General features: G+C 21.9%; 5 protein-coding genes across 7 annotated transcripts in view; 4 read left to right on the forward strand and 1 right to left on the reverse strand.

Annotated features, from left to right (window-relative positions):
• The window catches only part of LOC102678092 (neural Wiskott-Aldrich syndrome protein-like), a 9,451-nt gene extending 5,122 nt beyond the window's left edge, over positions 1-4,329 (reverse strand). Inside the window, exons 1-7 of one of the 2 annotated variants that reach the window (XM_006624549.2) lie at positions 3,982-4,329; positions 3,084-3,364; positions 2,605-2,898; positions 2,188-2,494; positions 1,700-2,089; positions 1,359-1,615; positions 881-1,288 (exon numbers count right to left, since the gene is read on the reverse strand). In XM_006624549.2, coding sequence (XP_006624612.1) covers positions 1,364-1,615; positions 1,700-2,089; positions 2,188-2,494; positions 2,605-2,898; positions 3,084-3,364; positions 3,982-4,077 — 1,620 coding nt within the window. In that variant the 5' untranslated portion in view covers positions 4,078-4,329 and the 3' untranslated portion in view covers positions 881-1,288; positions 1,359-1,363. Of the gene's footprint in view, positions 1-880; positions 1,289-1,358; positions 1,616-1,699; positions 2,090-2,187; positions 2,495-2,604; positions 2,899-3,083; positions 3,365-3,981 lie in introns of those variants that run through there. The other variant, XM_006624551.1, reaches the window with a different exon arrangement.
• Positions 4,330-4,860: 531 nt separating this feature from the next.
• Positions 4,861-8,117, forward strand: LOC102677951 (zinc finger and SCAN domain-containing protein 2-like). The gene is made up of 3 exons (XM_006624548.2): positions 4,861-5,257; positions 5,421-5,798; positions 6,091-8,117. Exons 1-3 carry the CDS (start codon positions 5,117-5,119, stop codon positions 7,693-7,695), a joined length of 2,124 nt encoding a protein of 707 aa, XP_006624611.1. The 5' UTR covers positions 4,861-5,116; the 3' UTR covers positions 7,696-8,117.
• Positions 8,118-11,185: 3,068 nt separating this feature from the next.
• Positions 11,186-14,814, forward strand: LOC102677728. Of its 2 annotated transcripts, none has more exons than XM_006624547.2 (8): positions 11,186-11,356; positions 12,277-12,483; positions 12,645-12,906; positions 12,983-13,105; positions 13,500-13,661; positions 13,736-13,930; positions 14,338-14,528; positions 14,617-14,814. In XM_006624547.2, the coding sequence occupies exons 2-8, from the start codon at positions 12,290-12,292 to the stop codon at positions 14,780-14,782; spliced, it is 1,293 nt and encodes a 430-aa protein (XP_006624610.1). In that variant the 5' UTR covers positions 11,186-11,356; positions 12,277-12,289; the 3' UTR covers positions 14,783-14,814. The 2 variants fall into 2 exon arrangements, with proteins under 2 accessions (XP_006624610.1, XP_006624609.1); XM_006624546.2 differs by lacking the exon at positions 11,186-11,356 and adding an exon at positions 11,980-12,047.
• Positions 14,815-16,601: 1,787 nt separating this feature from the next.
• On the forward strand, positions 16,602-18,569 carry LOC102677595 (mitochondrial-processing peptidase subunit beta-like). The gene is made up of 8 exons (XM_006624545.2): positions 16,602-16,742; positions 16,876-17,047; positions 17,116-17,272; positions 17,367-17,578; positions 17,675-17,818; positions 17,891-18,036; positions 18,102-18,305; positions 18,369-18,569. Exons 1-8 carry the CDS (start codon positions 16,602-16,604, stop codon positions 18,507-18,509), a joined length of 1,317 nt encoding a protein of 438 aa, XP_006624608.1. The 3' UTR covers positions 18,510-18,569.
• Positions 18,570-19,424: 855 nt separating this feature from the next.
• The window catches only part of LOC102677454 (inner nuclear membrane protein Man1), an 8,169-nt gene continuing 5,511 nt past the window's right edge, over positions 19,425-22,082 (forward strand). Inside the window, exons 1-4 of the mRNA XM_006624544.2 lie at positions 19,425-19,914; positions 20,198-20,877; positions 21,011-21,110; positions 21,785-21,996. Of these exons, the coding sequence (XP_006624607.1) occupies positions 19,748-19,914; positions 20,198-20,877; positions 21,011-21,110; positions 21,785-21,996 (1,159 nt within the window). The 5' untranslated portion in view covers positions 19,425-19,747. The remainder of the gene's footprint in view (positions 19,915-20,197; positions 20,878-21,010; positions 21,111-21,784; positions 21,997-22,082) is intronic.

Consider the following 22,082-nt stretch of genomic DNA (forward strand, 5'->3'; position numbering starts at 1 on the left):
CAGATATTATATTGATACAATAAATTAAAAAATAAAAAAAAAATCATAAAAACTTAATAATAAAAAGTTAAAAATTATCAACTCTTAATTCATTAAATTGTTTAAAGACTTTAGAAACTCTTTTAGGATATTATAATTTACATCAGTTCAGGACACCTGTTTTCAGTTTCATAAGCGACTAGATACAAGGCCGTTATATAGATATCTTAAGTGAGTTTCTAAGTCTATAAATAAAACAATACATGAGAAATTGAGAAAGTTTCTTCTTTAACAAAAGTTTTGTATATTAATAGATTTAAATATAACTTATATACTTTTATAAGGATCAATTTCTGCATTTGAAATATCAGGTATATAAGTTAATTTTAATGTTCAATATTTTATAATAAACAAAAACTTAAATGCTTAAAGTTAATCTATATAATAATGTATATATAAATACAAATTAATATAGTTTCGATGTATGTTTTTTATATTATTAATTATCAAAAATATTATAATTTAAAATAATCGAAATTATTATAATTTCAGAGTAAATTAAAAAAAATGTAATATTTTTAATACTTTTTGTTTTTTGTTCCATTCGGATTGATATTTATATTCCAATTAATTTGGAAATTATATATTTACAATTTTGTAAATGTACATCTTGTACTAACATTATTGCTAACTTAAAATTGCATACATTTTGAGTCATATAAATTGGGCAGGATAAGATAAATTTTACAATTATTATACAGGAAATGTGCTAATTTTTAAAATAATAATATAAACTTACATGAAATTTGTAATACTACTAACTGTACTATATGATTATAATAATTTTTACTTAATTGTATTTATTATGGTATTTCTTATATTTATTGAAACAGCATGAATATAATCGTTTTTATAGTACTCGTTTTATTTGGCAAATATTAATTATCGATTAAACAAATAAATATTATTGAAAAATCAATTTTTATAGATTTGTTGTGCTATATAATACCTTATTTTCTTTCTAGTATTTTTTTTCTTTTTCAGATAAATATATTATAATTTTGTCGATATTATACTAAGATTTTTATTCTGCTCTTACTTGTCCTATTCATATAATTGTGCCTTATTTCCTGATAACACATTTAAATGATTTCTTTTTTGAAAAATTTACATATGATTTTCATGCTTCTTTGGATATCTAATTCAAAATCTTTATATTATACATTTATAGCTATTCTGTTTACATATTTATTGATAGCAGATTTATCACAGTGATATATTATTTCATTTCTCGAATTATATATTTCATCTGAAATAACATTTCATATTCTTATCAAGAAGATATTTATAATCTAATATATTATTAAATTCTAACTAACCTGAGTTAATCATCCCATTCATAATCATCACTGGATTCACTAGTTGAATCATCACTTTCACTATGTATTGCACTCGATCGCTCAGCAAGAGCCCTTGACAAAGCACTAGCCAAACCACCTTGAAATGTTGATGTCGTTTTATTTTTTGCTTCATTCGAAACGGGCCTTAATTCAATTCCTTGACGAATTTGCTCTAATAAAGCATTTCTAGAATCGTCTGGTGGGGGATTTTGTTTTATTTCCGATTTATCGATTTTCTATAATAATGAAATGAATATAATCAAAATGTTATATATCATTAAAAACATTTAGTGATTATAATTTTAAATTTTCATACTAACTCGAAGAGTAGTGCCACTTCTTATAGATTCCATAAGAGTTGATCTCAAATCAGCAATATCTTCATTATTATTATTATTACTATTATTATTATTGATAGCACTTGTATTAATAGTTCCATCATCAGGACTTAATAGATTAGGTAATGGTGGTGGAGTTGGAACAGATGTAGTCAAATTACTTTTTGAGCGTGGAGCTGGAGCAGGTGGAGGTGGTGGTGGAGGAGGTGGAGGTGGAGGTGGTGGAAGTGATGGTGCAGAAGTTAAAGAAGGTGGTGGTGGTCGAGTTGGCAATGTTCTATGAACTGGTGGTGCACTTGATGGTGCACTTGGTGGTGTTGAAGGTGCATTAAATCGATTTGGAGGCAATGGTGGAGCAATTCGAGTTTGATGCTGTAAAAATATTGTTTGTAAAATTCATTCATTTTGTATAATAATATATAGTATATAATAACAACAATTAATAATATTATAATAAAAAATATACAAACAGGTACTGTTCTTGCAGGAACTGGAGGAGGATATTCCTGTCTTTGAAGTGCTGTTGGAGGTTGCCGTATTTGCTGTTGCAATTGTTGTTGTGCATTAGTTTTTGGGATAGATGAATTTATATCTTCTCTAATAGCATTCATACCACCATGTTTTTCAATAAAATCATAAATAAAATCACGCGTGTCTTGATTTCTAAATTGGCATTCCGATACGCCAACCTTATCGAGAAACATTCTTAAATGTGGATCAATTTTTTCTAATTCCAATTCTTTACTATTAGCATTCCATGCAAAATGCGTAACATGTCTAAAAATATTAAAATAAATATAAAAAATATAAAAATTATCAAACTAATTATGTAGTTAAAATTACAAACTAAAACAATATAATCAATCATAATATAATCAAATTTCAACCTAAAATCAGATGGAGGCCCAATATCATCTTTAGTTAATTTTTTCTTAATTTTATCTCGCTTTTTCTTTTTACTTTTATACATAGAACTACTAGAAGCACTCCTATTAACACCAATAGCAGTTGGAGTTCCATTTAATAAATTAGAAGTTGATCCTGTATTAAATGCAATTGGTGATGTATTGCTTTGATTTCTCCATGGTAATGTTGCACCATGTTGAGTTTCTCCTTCTACTTTAGATCGTCTTTGCTGCCTTCTCTGACGTTTAGTATTCAGTTTACCAAGAAGAATATTTCTAAAATCAAATAATAATTTTTTTATCTCTTTTTATATTTTCTATTTTAATATTATTTATATATAGAGAAAGAAATTTTAATACATATTTTAATCTTATAATATACAATTAGAATTAAATTTATAAAAAAATATGTATTATTTCAATTAATATTTCTATTCTATGCTTTAATGTTTTTAATTTACCTTAGCGTAACAGCATCTGTTTCACTTGCAAAATTAAAAGCAGCCATACAATCTTCTGCTTCAAATGTATGAAAATAAATCAACGGTGCTTTATAATCCATTGCATTATAAACTTCATGTTCCCATAACATTGCTTTCCTTTGTAAGCAATACAAACGAAGGAAAAAACTACGTCTAGGATTATCTCTTATCAATGTTATAATACCTGTAGTTTTTTTTATCCATTCTTTATGTAAAGGCGGTTCAGTCAAATATAATTGAATAACTCCAGCTGCTAGACACTACAAAAAATATAAAAAATATAAATAAAAATAATATTTCTTTTATTATTATATTACTTATTTAAAATATTACATTATTAATTTCCATTGTGATATATAATTTAAATAAATAACAAAATATTTTTAATTTATAATTATTTAAATAATTAAATAAAAATATTTATTAATATTTACATTTCACACTCTAGTATAAAAAATATTTGCATAATTATAAATCTTTATTTAAAATTAATATATATTTTTAATTTTTCATACATATTTTCATTCATAGTTCAAAAATACTATGCATAGAACTGCTTTCATATAAAATGATTAACGTTGAAAATGTTAAAAATTTTATATATAGTATTAATAAAATATTAATTATATCAATATCAAATCTTTTATAATATATATTTTCTATGAATTTTTCATATAATAAATAAACGAAATTAATCTTTAATTAACTAAACTAACTTAAAACTAACTTAATAACAAAAATATCTAAAAATAATATAAAAATAAAATGACAAATGTTTATTTAAATCTGTTGATTGACAAATTTAGGTCAAAATCATTGTATTATAATAATAATTATAATATTCGTATTTAAAAATTTTCAATACAATAATTCTTACCTGACACCGATTTCCTATCAATTGGAAGACTTGTTCATTTTCTTCCGCTTTTAAAAGCGTAGAACCTCTATGTTTGTCCATAGTGCCTGACTTCATCTTTAGTAAGGTTAGGATTCTTGTACTAATTTCTTACCATGTTTTTTCTCATTCGATAGATTTTGATTCATATTTATTATCAATATTTTCTATTTTTATACATTTTTAAAAATTGAATGCACACATTGACATGAAATTCGTACAATTAAAATTAGTCAATCACTACCTATCAAAGCTATTTCTGATACTATCCTACACAGGAAACTCTACCAGTTGGTGATGACATTTTCATCTATCCGGTTCAATGTTCCACGTTTCCTCATTCGATATATTTTTGCTCTTAAATCAGATTGGACCTCACATATTATAAAGTATTATTGCAGTATTGTTATATATTTTATGTAATCTTTATTATCTTTCATTTATATATCTTATAGCAACATAAAAATGAGTGTAAATATACTTTCTACATTTTTAATTTTTTGTCTTAGCTATATTATAAATCAATAAAATAAATATAGTTAAAATTTTTTATATTATGTAAAATAAATTTAAAACATTCTTTTTTATTTAGCAATATTGTATATATTTTTATTTATATAAATGTATATCTCATATTTATATATATTGTTAATAATTAAAAATTGCAATACTATAATATATATTTTTCATTATTTAATATAATAAATAAATACGAATATCATTATAATTAATATCCATTATATTTGTAAATAATCTATAAGTAATCTTAAAATGTATAAGTAATTTATATAAGCAATTTTATATAATATATAATTGTATATAATGTATTATAATAAAAATTTGAAAATTGTTTGTACACAATTTAAGAGCAAGTTTAAATTTTTAGCGCGTTTTCTTATCCTTCGTTGTCGCTATAATCACAAACTGCAAATGGCTACGGATGCGATTCGTGTAGTCTCAGAAATGCGATATCAAGCAAAATCTTATTTTACATGCAAAATAGCAATGTTCATGATGATAGTGCAACAGTGATCATTGTCACGTGTGTATTTCTTTGAAAACAAAGTCATTCGCGATTTTCATAAGGTCGCGCAATTGAGTTTTCCGCGGGAAAATAATGTCTGGATATCGAAGAGTGAATTATTACGAACTGTGTAGATTGTGTACTAGCAACGAAGGAACCAAAATGAACATCTTCCGGGAAGAAGGTCGTAGACGACAACTTCAAACAAAGATTCAAACATGTTTGCCTATACAGGTAAGACTAGATATCTTTTTTTCAATTGAAAAAGATCTTGAAAAACTTATATTATAAAATAGATTTGTGGATATTTTTAGTTATGCTAATTCTTTATTTAATAATATAATATAATTAAGCAATTGATTTATATCGATAAATTGTATTTAATTGATATTTTAAGGTTTTAGAAGAGGATTCTTTGCCAAAAATTGTTTGTCACGAATGTGTAAAGAAATTAGAAAACTTTATTGAATTTAGAGAAACAGTTGTAAGTGCAGAGGGTATGTTAGAATCATATTTTACTTCACTACGATTCTCTGAAGATTTTTTAAAGGAAGGTAAGGTTTATGTGAAAAATACAGAAAAGGATAGACCTGTAACACCTGAAAATGAAGTATTAAAGTCAATTGAAAAAATAGCACCAACAACAGGAAATCAAATAATCAACAATGATCAACAAATACAACAACCTGTTGTTGTTAGTAATATAAATACTTCAAATATTCAAATTATTAGTGGAGTTCAAGCAAGAGTTCAACAATATAAATGTGCCATGCAGGTTTGTTACAACAATAATAATATTGATAATAAATATCATAAATTATCAATATTATTTTTTATTTACATTGTTATTAAAGTTTAATTTTTTATTTATTATATTAATATATTTTTATGTAATAAAATTTATTTTATATCAGAATTTTTTGAAATATAATCATTTTCTTATAAAAAAATTATTTTTATTACTATATTATTACTTTTTCTATTATTCAAACAAATTATATAAAAACAAAATTTTTTATTCTATACAAACAAAAAATTTACTTAATTATTATTAATATATATTCCAGATGCAACCAGGAGGTATGGCAGCTGCTGTTGTAGAAGCAACAGCAGAAACACATTATAGTTATCAACAACAGACTTCACAGCAAGTATCTCCTCAACAATCAAATGAACCACAAAATCAAATTAATGATCAACAAAGTTCTACATCGCAAATTCAACAAGTGCAAAATCAAATTCAAAATCATGGCCAAATAAATCAACAAATGCAATCACAAAGACAAATTTCTCAACAAATTTCTCAACCACAAAATCAAACACAAGTTGGTCAACAACAGCAGCAAAATCAGTCACAAATAACACAACAGATTCAACAATTACAAAGACAGCAAAGAGAGTTTGAAAAACATAGACAACTTCAACAAATTGAAAAACAAGTACAAATTGCTACACAACAAGAATTTCCTATTAAGCAAGAGCCTCAAACACAAATAGTGCATCAAAATAATAATATAATTTTAAAATCAGAACCTGATGCTAAACAAAATCAACAAATCATTCAGAAAGTACAATCTGAAACTCCAAAAGATGAAAATGGTACTCAAAATGTACAAAGTTATACTGTACAAGCCACACCAGAAGTATTTTTAAATTTAGGATTTAAAGAAGCACCTTTAGTTACACAAACTGTTCGAGAAGAGACAAAAGAATTTAAGTCGGAAGATACAATATCTCGCAACTCAATCGGGCAAATCTCCGAATTTCTAAGAATAAAACCAGGACCTGAACCAACATCTCTAATTACTGTCAATCCTCAAGTTATTTCACAAAATCATAGAAATACTACTTGTAAAGAATGTGGCAAAATTTTTTCTTCCATAAATCAATTAAATGGTCATAATTGCTCTGTTCAAAATCTTTTAAATGAAACATCTGATAATAGTAATAATAAAGAAGATTCTTTACAAAATAATAGCAATTCATTTAGTTGTGATGTTTGTGGTAAACCATTTAAACGGAAAGAACATCTTTATCAACATAGAAAACTACATACTGGTGAACGTCCCTATGTGTGTACTACGTGTTCAAAAGCATTTAGTCGCAAAGAACATTTAGTTAGGCATTCTGTATCTCATACAGGTGAAAAGATGCATCAGTGTGAAATGTGTGGTAAAAATTTTTCTCGAAAAGACAATCTTCACAAACATCGTAAAACGCATGGTGTATCGGGTCCGTATATTTGTGAAACTTGTGGAAAATCATTTGTAGTAAAACATTACTATTTAATGCATTTAACAACTCATGCTTCAACTATTGGAGATGGTGTAAATTGTCAGGATCCTTTACCATATAAATGTGATATTTGTCACAAAGCATTTTCTGTAAAACAATATCTTACAACTCATAAACTTAGGCACAGATCAAAGAATAATAATTCTTCTCATAATACTGTAAATGGTCAGCAACAACAACAACAAACACAACAATCTAATACAAATAATATAAACATAGTAACAAGTAATGTTAATAATTCTGGGAACTTAAATAATAGCAATGGACAGTCTAATAATGGATCAACGGTTGAAATGCAAAGTGTTATTGAAAGAAATGAACAACCAAATGGTTCATTTAATAATCAATATCATAATAATATACAAGAGTTTCAATGAGATAAGGGGAAGCGTGTCTATTATGTTCTCTTGCCAAATGGTAACAATCACAAAATTGTTGTTATGTGAACAAGAGAAATTTTATGACACGCTAAAATATTTTCTTAAACTATGCCTTCTGTTATTCAAGAAGGAAATTTTTTGTACTTTAATAAGACAAAAAAAATGAATTTTTAAATATTATTATTTTAAATAAATTAAAAGTTAAATAACTTATCATTTATATTCTATCAATATTCTATCAATCAGAAAGTAGAATCTTCAGTGGCTTATGAGCTTAACTTGAAATTATACACTATGTATATATTTTGCCAGTAAAATATTACAAATATGAAATGCATGCTGTTTTATATGAATGCACACTGTTATTTAATGTTCAAACAGATTGTGTGCTACAAAATTTAAGTGTGTATGGATAGTCATAAGGTTGTTCCAATACCTGATTAGAAATATATTTTCATTAAGTTAAAATAAAATCAATATATAATCAGTATGAATTATCAATTATTTTAATTGCTTATATTAATAAAATTAAAATAATATACTAGAAATAATCATATTCTTTTATAAATTTCATTAATATATAATATTTTTGTTACCTTTATTAATTATTGATATTGATATTGATATAATCAATATTTAAATTATATTTTTTATGAATAATGAAAATGATATTAAGATATTAATCTTCAAATAAATTCTGAGCGATGATTCTGAGCAGATCGATGCAAAATCAATATGATATAGCATAGAAAAACAAAGAATTTTTTTTCTTTACTTTTAAAAGAAAAGAATTCTGATTCAAAATATTATAAATATATACATATAATAATGTTTATTAACATTAAAAAACAAAAGTTTTGTTTGTGATGCATCAGATCTGAATTCGATGCTTTAATTTTTCTTTATAATATAATTTGAGACAACCAATAATTCTGATTAATTTATTGAAAAAATATTGAATTTCAATATTATTTATTTACAATTATAACACTTTAAAATAAGAAACAAAGTATGAATATTGTTGTGTTAAAATAATCCTGCATCTGTCATGCAAGAATTAATGGTTGTTTTATATTTTATTTTGTGCAATATTTTTTATAATTATATATATTAGATATATAGTTATCAAAAGTAGATAAATTTGTTTTTTATTTTTTTTTTTTTTCTTTTTTTGAGCAGTGATTGCAACAATCTATGACCATTTTGCAAAGTATTTTAGAATTATATGATTTATATGTAAATTAGAATACAAAACAAAATCTAAGACCAAAGAAATTTATATTATATATAAATTGGTAATAGTAAGATAACAACATCAGGTGCAATCTAATCAGATTAGCTCCAATATAATTAAGATTTCAGTTAAGTGTATTTACAATATACATATATGTATATTGTATAGCACTAGAGTACAACGATCTCAAAATCGTTATTTTCTAACAAATAAAAGCGTGCCATACAATGAATTTTTGAAAATAAGTATATGAGAAATTATAATTATCTAAATTTCTTGCTAAATTTTCAGTATATATTGATCAAAATCAAGAAAAATTAAAAGAATTTATATTTCTTAAGCCACATTACTTCTATTGCATCTGTATATTATGATAATTAGCATTATCATTTAATTTATATGGTTTTTTTTTAATTTCACTTTCAAAATCAAAAACAGGGGGCAAACTATAACTTAATATAACAATATAACAAAAGTATATTCTCAGTATATATATATTAAATTTTGTATTTTTGCACAATAATAGTATATTACCAAAAATTTATAATTTATTCCAAATTATTGTTTGATATTTAATTTATCTGCATCTTTTTCATTATATCTTATGTAACAAGTTAATAAAAAATTTAAATTGCACAATTTTATATCATATTTTTTACAGAATTAATGCATTATTAAAATAAACATTAACATGAAATTTTCAATTAAATTTGAGCGCAGGATTTTTATTACAAACATATATTAATAAGATTTTGTTGTTGCATAACAAATGTCTTAAAATGTAAATGAATATTCCACAGTACAAAAAATTTATTTTAATTACTGATTGGACTTTATTTTATTATAAAGTCTTGTATATATATATATCAAAACAGAAGTAATGAGTTTAAGACTGTGTTTCTATATCAGTTAGCATTAGATGTACATTTGAAATATAGATTTATAGAAATGACATTGTATATAACATGGTCCAGTGAATAAGACAAAAAACTGTTAGCACTGTTCCTAAGGAAATGGTATTCTCAGCAAAGCAGAAAATACCTCTATTCATATTAAAGTATTGTAAAATAGATATAACTCCAAAGATATAATGCTTTTATTAATTGCATACTTTGTGCCTAATCATAAAAATCATTTATTTCATGAGAAAATCTACAAATAATTTTTTGATTTTAAATAGCCCCCTGCTATATGCAAATAAAATGACATTAATTATTTAGATATGATTATTTTTGAAATTTATATTGTTAATTTTTATATTTTACATTGTATATATTTTCCAACTAATATTATATTTAAATATATTATAATATTCTAAAAATAGTAATATAAGATTTATTTTAATCCCACATATAGAGTAATTTTAATTTTGTTTATTGAGGAAATTTTAACTGAATCGAATTATATATTTTCAGAGTTAGAAAAATGTTTTATAATATTTAATAAGTTTCCTTTTCTTCCTTTCCTTCTGTGATATGATTTTTTTCATAGATGTATTAATGTTAAAAAATATAATTTTTCTTTTTTAAATGAAATTTAACAATTTTTTTACTTGAATTCATTTTGCGTAAAAAAATATTTTAAATATTGGGAAATTTTGTTATTAAACGAATTTAATTTTGTTTATTGAATGAATTTGAGAATGAATTTTTAATTTTCATTTTTATTGAATAACTATTTATAAATATAAAAATAATATTTTTTTAAATTTATAAATTGAAGTATTTAATAGCTAATATGTTTTAATATGTACATACACAATATGATCTTCAATATAAATTTAATCATTAATTTTTTATATATAGATAACAAAGAATCGACTTAAAAAAAATACTTTTTATTAAATAAACAATTCTTTAAACAATTAAATTTTGAAATTTATTATTTAAAATAATAATATAAAATTTTTAATAATATAAAATTTTTAATATTATATATATTCTACCAATAATTTAAAAAAAATAGTTTAAAAATTATAAAATACATTTTAAAAAAAGAAATAAACCTAAAAAAAATTAATTTGATATTTATATTGTTCTCGTTTCGTTTCCATTCATAATTAATTTGAGATTTTGAAAACATTTGAAATCGTATTATTATTAAATGTTTTCTAAAACTATTCTTTACATATATGACTTATTAATAAAATTTAAATTATATGTTTTTACATTTCTTTATACATTTTTTATAAATTTATTTCTATTAAAAATAATTTTCATATATCTAAAAGATATTATTATGATAAACTAAAGTCAAGTTTGTAAGAAGTTTAGTTTGACGAGGAAAGTATATGCAATCATCATTTTGTGTATATATTTTCAATAAATAAAATAAATTAAATACATTATGTTAAGATATTTAATTTTTAAATTAATATTTGTTTAAATATAATTCTCTTTATTTGATATTGTAGGTAATAATCAGGTAAGTGTTAATAATATAATGATACTATTTCAAACATAAGGTTATGTTATTACTTGTTGATTTTTGAGAATATGAGAATTCTTATAATTTATTTAAATAAAAGATATTTCATTTAATTGGACAAAAATTTTGAAATATAAATTATTATATATGTATTATGTTGTCAATATTCAATAAATGTTTAAATTTTATTAAGCATTAATTTTTTGTTTAGATTGTGATGATTTCTAAATGTTTTTGATATAAAAGAAATTTTTTTCATAATATATATAAATTGTATAATTTAGAAACTTTTATTTCTTGCAAATAAGACTAAATATTATTGTAATATAATTTTTTTTTTAAATTATTTATAATTTTTTTTTATAAATAATTCTTTTAAATATATTAGAATATCTACTTTTATTTATAAAATATATAAAAATTTATATAGGATCATTGATCATAGTGGCATATGGTTGGCAGAAATTTTATCACTATTTCTGGGTTTCAGCCAAAGAAACAGAGCTTATTCAGCAGTCAGAATTAGACTGTTTTGTGAACAAAACTTTCTTTGTGTTTTTATGTCAATTTCAATTTGAAAACAGAAAACACTTTCAGTTTTCTAAAATTATTGAAACAAAATGCAAAAAGAATTAAAACCATTAGAAGAACAAGTGTTCTCGATACCTAATCGTTTAATTTGTTTTATGTATATATAATTATTTATATTTATAAACTTAATTTTTAATCAAACTCTTATTCAAATTGATTTTTTGGATTAAATGATGACTATGCAAAATTAATAATAAAAAATTTTTATTTATATAATATACAAAATCTTAATACAAAACTTTTAAAAATTTGAAATTTTATTATATTTCATTGTATTTCAATTTAAGATATAAAAATATTTTATTTTAATTTTCTATTTTGTATAGGTGTAAAAAAAAAATGAAAATGAAACGCAGTAGATCTTTATCTCCTAAAGCTTCAAGTAGTGAAGATGATATGAAACGTATTAAATTTGAAGAAAATGAGAAGACAAATAATATAATAATTCATCCACATATATTAGACTTCTCAGATGATGTTTTGTTAAATATATTTAAATATTTGAATCCTAAAGATCTTATGGCAATAAATTTGTAAGTTTTAAAAAAAACTTTATATATATAATCACATTAATATTTTATAAATTTAAGATTATATATAAAATATATAATATATTATTAATATATTAATACATTATAATATATATTGAAATATATATAAATAATTTTTTCATTATTTTCATTATTTTTTCCAGATCTTGTCAACGATTAGGCCAAATAGCACAAGATAAAACTTTATGGAGAAGGGTAGATTTTCGAGAAACACCTATGTTATTAAATGACTTAAAAGAATATATAAAATTTCTTCAACCTATAACAACAAGTCTTGCTATGCGTGGTGATTTATATTGTGAACATGACACAGAACTTAGTCCTTGCTTTTTTAATTCAATTAAGACTATATGCACTCAATTGAAAGAATTGATTATTGAGGAATATTGCATTAATGGAGACAAGGTAAATTTAAATATTTAATTACTTTTAGATAAAAAATTAAAAAAATCCTTTTAAATAAATGTATCTCTATTTACAGATTCAAATAACAGATTTTCCAAGTACAATAGAAAAACTTTCACTAGAAGGTTGCAAAATGGGATATTTGCGTAGTAATAAATCATATTTTTTCAAAATGAATTTCCATATGCCTAATTTAACAGTAAGAATCTCATTTTTCAGTTGCATGTATTTTCACTTTTCTTTTAGTATATACATATATATTTGATTAGTTTTGTTGTACCACTTTTTTATATTTTATTATAAATAAATAACTGTAAGTTACAGAACAACTGCTTACACTAATTGCAAATTGAGAAGTTCTTTCACTTAATAATTATTTGGTAGGTTCATTTTTAAGTAACTCACTTTCTTCCAAATCTGTGACAAATATTAATGTTTTAATAATATAAAAACAAGAACCAATTAAATATAATTTCATTTATTATTTCTTTTCTTCTTTTTATTATTATTTTTTATTTTATTTTATTTGAATTTTTACTAATACATATTTATAAATAATATTTAATGATTTATAATATCTATATATTTTTCAGTGTTTAATTCTAAGTAATTGTCAATGGTTTACTCCACATTCATTATTGGTTATTAGTAAAATGCCAAAATTGAAAGAATTAAGGCTAAATTCTTGTCACCGTTTAGGTGAATGTGTAGCATATACTAGTTTAGCTACAAGATTTGGATTTAAAACATTAGAAGTAAACAATCTTTTTCTTAATGTTTTCATTTAATAAATTAATAATTCAAGTAATTAAGTTATTATATATTTCAGATTCTTGATTTACGAGATACTGCACTTGGTGATAGTGAAGTTGGATGTTTCAGTTGTACTAAAACTTTGACACATCTTTATTTAGAATGTCCTTCCAGTTTACGAAATGCAGAATCACCTGATTCAGAACCTCGACCTTTACAACGTGAAGTTTTAAATCAACTTCCTGTATATGAAGATGGAAATCTTGCACAAGTATAATAATAATATGCAAAAATTATAAAATTAATTTAACATTTATAAAGTGCTAATATATTCGTAACATATCTTTGGAAGATCGATTCTAAAACCAAAACAAATAAAAGATAATGTACAAAAATATTGGCTGAAACTTATTTATTAAATAATTGAAATTGTTGTTAGATAAAATTGTGTTAAATGAGACAAAAATAATGTAACATAGTTATATCTTACTACTTTGTCTCTTTTCTAATTTAAATTTTTTTTAATTTAATAAATAAATAAATCTTAATCAACATTTTTGTATATCAATTTTTGTATTTTCAAATATTTCACGAATATATTAACATTTATATTTCCAATTTTATTTTATAATTTTTATTTTACTCATTTTTTTTTTGTTCTTTTCTTTATTTATATAGTTTCTTGTCGAAGATGGATTTCGTTGGGAAAATTATATGTTTGGACGTTGTTTAATAACAGACAGAGCAATCTGTGCTCTTGGAAGTGATACATGTGACCGTATAATCAACAATTCTGCAGAAGAAGTTATAGTTGTAGAAGGAGATAAACGAATATTTAATAATCCTCATTTAAAAACATTAGTTGTTAGGTATTATTATATTATTATATTAGATATTATTAAATGCTGCAATTTCTAGTTCATAAAATAAATCTAAAAAATTTTTTACATGTTTCAGAAATTATCCGCATGTTACAAATTCAAGTCTTGTTCACTTGGCTTTAAATGCATCGAATCTCGAACACCTTGATGTAAGTGGCACATCTGTTACAAGACAAGGTGTTGAAACTTTTAAATCACAAAGACCGAATGTTAAAATAATTACTTCTTTTGATGAAACATAGTTATAACAGATATCAAACGTGTAAATTTAACATAATTAAGAGATTTAAATATATGTTTAATACACGTTTAAACATCAGCAATTAAACATAAACATTTGAAAAAGTTTTCAGAATTATTCTGAAATTATCAATGACTCAACATTTTATTGTTAAATTTATTTTTCGCAAAAAATGAATAGAACAAATTAAGAATTAGAAATAATTTTTTTTACTTTTATTAAATAATAAATAAATTATAATGCGGAATATAGAATAGTATTTAAAGTTTATATTCTAATTTTATAACTTCCATGTGTTCAATATATTTATTCACATGTATTACAGTTCTATTATATTGTATATAAATATTTGTGTGCAATTTGATCATATTAATTTTATGTCAATAGTATTTAATATAACTAATCGGATTTGTAAATGATAATGAAATTTCATTATCAAATGAAGGTACTATTATATATGAATGAAATATTTTAAATATATTATTTGATAGTGGGAAATGGGTAGAAGGCAGAGAAAAGAAGAAGGAAAAAAAGAGAGGAAATTAAATATATTATGAATAATAATATTAAAAAAATATGTTTTTATTTCTTTATTAAATCTTTTTTAACTTCATAAATTAAATCTATTGAATAAAAATTATATGTTTAAAATATTTAAAAATATTTTGAAAAAATGATTTATGAATTATTTATTAGAAAAAGAGAGAAATAAATGAAAAATAAAAAAATATCAATAAGTGATAGTAATATTTAAAAAAAATTATTAATTAAGAAATTTTCATATGTACATGTGTATAAATCAATTCTAAAAAAAAAACATAGATTTTAAATATAAAGTCAAATTTTATATTAATCATCATTTACAAAACATATATATTTTATTTTATATTTGAAATTATATGAATATTCATATATGAAAAACTGTATCACTGATTTTTATATTATAGAACATTATTCCATTTTTTATTATATTGTTAAGATCATTGCATATAATAAAACTTATATTTCATCAAATTAGAAAATTATTTTATTTATTGAAATATAGAAATTAATTGAATAATATAAAATAAATATAAAAATTAATTAATATAAAGTTAATTAAAATATCATTTTTCATATATTTTAATATATTTATGGAAAATTTTTAGAATGTTAATTAAAGATCAAAATAAATGCAAAAATTGATACAAAAATATTGATTGAAACTTATTTAAGATACAAACAATTTAAATTCACATTAAAATGAATCGAAACGGAAATAGAGTAAGAGATGTTGTAATGGAAATAAAGCATTTTGTTTCTGATTTATTTCATTTAACTTAAATAAATAAGTTTAATAAATAAATTTTAATATTTTTATATCAATGTTTATGTTTATTTTAACATTTAAAATAAATTCTTCAAAAATGTTTCTCTAATATATTAACGCCCTATATATTAAAAAAAAAAAAGTAAAAGAAAGATTTATATATCTTCAATTGTTTAGAAATGAATATTAATTACAGTTTGTATATGTATCTAATATAAATAACATATTATATTATATTTGAATTAAAAAATGATTTCGAAATATTTATTACAGATGCAAAACAATATTATATATAAATATATCAAAAGAGTATGTTGCATAATTTTTCTAAGTCATTTATTGAAAGTATTAAAGATAATATTATTTATTATTTAAATTTACTTTTAAGGGACTTGTTTATATTTCAAATAAACATTATAAAATACATAAAGATTATAAAAACATTTTTAGACAGACATCTAATGTTTTAAATACATATATAAATACAGAAAATTCAGTAGAATCTTGTTATATGAATAATGGTCTGCGCCTTATATGTGAATATAGAAATTCTTTTACTACCACCATAGGATGTTTTGTACCAGCTGGTGCAATGTATGAAATGCCAGAAGAACGTGGTAGCGTTCTATTTTTAGAACATTTACTTTTCAAAGTAAGAAAAAAATATAACAAAACATGTAACATATACGTGATAAACAAAAATGGATATTTTTTTATTTAGTTAATATAAGAATTTATAGAGAATTTATTAAAATTAATATTATAAATATTTATATCCAATATAGAGAACAAAAAATAAAAATAAGGAACAATTGGAAAATATATTACAAGAAATTGGTGGAAAAGTTACAGCTATTGCTATGCGAGACATATTTATTTTTTATGGAACAGTACTTTCATGTAAAGTAGATAAACTCATTCAATTATTTGCAGATATAATTTTGAATGGAGAAATATGTGAGTTGAAAATTTTTTTATCTATGAAGTTTTTTTCTTATAATAATATACTTTTTTTATTTTGATAGGTGATAAAGATGTTATACAAGAAAAGAATATAATTTTACATGAACTTTGTCAAATAGAATCAGATAGAGAAAAAGTTGTAATGGATTATTTACCAAGTATTGCATATCAGGGTACTGCTCTTGGTAATAGTGTATATCCTGAAACTGATATAATAAAGTAAATAAAATCCAAAAATAATAGAATTTAAAAATAAAAAATTATTTAATAAATATTATATGCATATTTATTAATTATAATATGAAATTTTTAGAAAATTTTGTACAAAAAATTTGATCGAATTTCGTAATCGATTATTTCAAGTATGTTGCATGACAATGATTAGCACTGGATCCATTAACTTAAAAGAATTGCAAGAAATTGTTTGTAAACATTTTAAATGTGATGTTGAAGATTATAAATCAATATTTGGAGTTTTTAACAAAATGCAATCTTATAGAGAATCACTTGAATACCGATTCTCAGGTAAAAAAAATTTTAAATTATATTATAATTATATACTCCAATATTCTTCTTTATTATATTTTATATATAATATATATAAATATGTCTATAATCAAGCTGCTGAATTACGATTGAGAGATGACGATAATGAATTAGGATATGTAGCAATAGGACTTGAAGGATCAAGTTATAAACAACGTGAAGATCATATTGCACTTACTGTAGCTAAAGAAATTATAGGTTCTTGGGACAAGACATGTAGTAAGCAAAAATCTTATATTTAGAAATATCATTTAATACAAACTATGAAATGTCCGTAATACTTATCTTTAGGCGGAAGGAATAATAATGCACCATATATTGCACACTTAGCATTCAATACAGATTTGTGTTACATGTACAAATCCTTTTTTCATAATTGGGCACAGACTACTAGTATTTGGGGCTGTTATTTCGTTTGTGACAAATTATGTCTTTTGGTATATTTTAAATATTTTAAGAAAATTCAATCTTAACAATCATTATATTTGAAACATTTATATAGGATATGATTCGTGCATTACAAAAAGAGTGGATGAAATTATGTACAACAATAACTGAAAAAGAAGTCTGTCGAGCTGTTAATCAATGTGTTACAAATAATTTAGCAATACTGGATGATCCAACAAATCGTTTTTTTGATATTGTTGAAAATGTTTTTAGATATGGATGTTATGAACCTATTGAACAAAGAATTGCAGAATATGAGGTAAATTTTTTTTATGTTAAAAAATTTATTTTTTTATTATAAAATAATAATTTTACATTACAGAAAATAACAGTAGATAAAATAAGAGAAGTTTCTGAAAAATACATTTATGATCAAAGTCCAGTTGTTATAGCACTTGGTCGTATTGAAAATTTTCCAGATTATCCTATTATAAGAAATGGATTATATTTATTACGATATTAAAGATAATTATAAAAAAATTTAAATAATAAAACAATACTAGATTTTCTTTTAATATTTATATAAATAACTTAAAAATTAATAAATAAGTAAAAATGAGTTAAATAAGTTATAATAAAAAGATTTTTCATTTCCATAATAAATATAAAATTAAAATAAAGTTTCAAGTATACTAAATTAAAAATTATATCTGTTAATTTAAAATAAAATCAAAATTTTAAATTGAAGTTCAAAATATATTTATCATTAAAACAACATTATTATATTAAAATTTAAAAGTTCTAAGTAGATTAAAATAACGAATTCGGTTAAAATCAAAAATTTGTATAGAAATTTACAGTTTAAAATAAAAACATAAATAATGATCAACAATAAGAAAATTTAAAAATTTATTATACTATATTAACGTATAAATAATATTTAATAAAACAAAAAAATGAATATAAAAATTTTTTTCTATCTCATCAAATTATATATTTAAATTCTCAAATATGGCATCATTCTTTATATATTATATTAAAAATATAAAAAATAAATAATTGATTGAAAAATACATAACAATTATAATTATTTATAACGTTATTATTTTTCTTTTATAATAAAAGCTATGCGTAATTCATGATCATATAGCTTTCTATAATTAGAATATGAACATTGACATTGCTCAAACACATTCTAAAATACCGTTTCAAAAATTACAAATCGATGATATGTAACTCGCTAAAAATTTTGATGAATTCATTAATTTGATTATTTAAATTGTTAAAAATTATAAATATAAAAGTCATTCATTTAAAATAATAGTTAAATATATCGTAAAAAGAAATGATTTCAACATCAAATAAATTTTAAATAAATAATTGAATAAAAAATTTAACAAAATAATACTAATGTTATGATCCAAAGATTATCTTGATAAATCTTATTCTATGACTATAGATGACAGAGTTAAGCGTGAAATAGTATGAACGAGTATGCGCGTGATCGCGACCGTTAGAAAATTGCGCCATTTTTTAGTTATAACCAAGATTATTTTTTAAGTTGTGTAGTATTATGAAAAATATTCATGATATTCTGAAACGTAATACATGTGCAGTTTAGTGATAGTGCGAATTTTGATTTATGTGATTTGAACGAAATTTTAATTACATTTTATAAAAACGTAGTAAGAGCTTCGTATTACACGAGGCAACATTTTACCGGGTTCTTTTAAGAAGAGCACTTTTTTTTATATAAACAAAATGTCGGTAGATGCTTTGAGCGATTCAGAATTGCGAAGTAAATTGATGGAATATGGATATCCTGTAGGTCCCGTAACACAAACCACTAGGAAAATTCTTGTAAAAAAATTAAAAAATCTCATTGAAACTCGAGGCGGTACAGGGTCACGACATTCATTAGCTGCCAGGTACTTTTAGTTTACGATATCCTTGCAATTTTTTAATTTAATTTTAAATTTTTGTATTTATTTTATTTTTATTTGATTTGTATTATCAAATTTAAATATTATTTATAATATGAAAAATCTTCAATACTATTATTTTGTTGTTGTTTACCTTATATATCTTATATGTTATTATAGAAAATTTTATTTCAATTTTTTATTTTATATTTTATTATAATTATATACATTATTTAATAATTATTCTAATGAATTTTATAGTAAAATTATCATTATATTTATATATTAGGTATAGCAGTGAAGATACAGATGATGACACAAGTTCAACAATTAATAAAAAGAAAAAAGCAACAGTAAATATTAGAAGACAAACTTTAGCAAATCCTATGCCTCCACCAGCATCAGTTTTAACATCTTCTGATGTAAATATATCAAAAAGTCCAATTAAAGATAAAATAACGCATTCTGAATTTAAAGATCCTATAGTACCAGATTATGATAGTTCTTCACAATTTACAACTCGTACAATAACAAAAACTACTCATAAAAAATATACAAAAACAAATAAATCAAGTGTAACTGATGGCTTGGAAACTGGTTCAGATTCAGATGTTATTGAAGAACCAATTAAAAAATATTCTCCATCTAAATATTTATCTAACACAGGAAAATTTCAAGAACCTAAAATCTATGAGCATAATATTTCTGATCAAGATCAAATTCCAAAATCATATGATTCAAAACCAAAATCTATTCACATAGTGAAAGATAATAAATATAGTGAATCACTTTTTGATTCAAACATTTCTCCAATACATTCATTAAATGAAGATACATGTATAAAAGACAATACAAATCAAAGAGATCTTTTGGCAAATTATGAAACACCATTTTTATCAGAATTTACTAGGAGATTAAGTTCACGATCATCTATTAATTTACCATCTACATCTTTATCTACATTAAAAAGTAAGATTACCTATTAAATATATATAATTATATATAAATATATATATATATTATATCTATTAAATATATATAATTAATGCACAATGTATATTAATGAATTCATTTTTTATTATTTTATATATTTATCATTTAGGTCCATCACGATTTACATCAAATGTACCAGATTTAAAAGAAAAAGATTCAAATGGTCATTTTTCTTCTTTAAGATCATTATATCCATCATCTAGTTCAAGGTATGTATGTATAATTAAAAAATTCAATATAAGTTATAAAATCAATTAAAGATTTAAATTTAAATATTAGTAATGAAAATTATAAATAAATAATATAAAATATTTTGAAAAATATAAATGATTATACAATGTCTGTCTGTTTATGCTTTATATACATTCTCTCTTATGTACATTCTCTTTAAAAATTATAGATTAATTTTTACAAATATAATAACTACTAGTTAAAAAAGATAGGGATTTAATATTAATAAAAAATAAACAAATATATGTATTATATAAACAAAATAATATAATATTAATAATAATAAATATATGTATTATATAAACAAAATATGTACATCAATTCACAAAATTAAAATTTAAAATACTTTTATGAGTCATATATCTGAATATATCTGGATATATTTGAATAATGAATATTTGAATATAACTAATATCAATGAATTATATCAATGAGTACTAATATCAATAAGTATATATATATGTTTAATATTTTAATTTAATAATCTTTTAATTAGTAAAATGATCTTGTTATATCAATTGAGATTTTATTATAGTAAATAATATCGTAAATTATATCGTAAATTATATTGAATTATATTTATCAATTTTGAATTTATTTATTAATTATATCATAAAATTAATATTTCCCATATAAAATGAATATCTTCCAGTTCTAGACATACAACATCATCTACTGATAGATCTCGAGAAACAGTGAACAGAATGTTTAAACAATCACCTACAAATAGGGAAGATGTACGGAATAATCACAATATGGTATCTGTAATTCTAGTAGTGGTACTTGCCTTATTTTTTGGAATTCTTGCTGTTATATACATGGGACTTGGTGGAAAAACAGAAACTTTTCCATCACTTTCAACGGGTAGGTATTCAGAATCGTAACAATTAAGTAATATATATATATATATATACATATATATGTATATATATATATATATATATATAGTA

Source organism: Apis dorsata, unplaced genomic scaffold (assembly GCF_000469605.1).
Source record: "Apis dorsata unplaced genomic scaffold, Apis dorsata 1.3 scaffold_1085, whole genome shotgun sequence".
Taxonomy (NCBI): domain Eukaryota; kingdom Metazoa; phylum Arthropoda; class Insecta; order Hymenoptera; family Apidae; genus Apis; species Apis dorsata.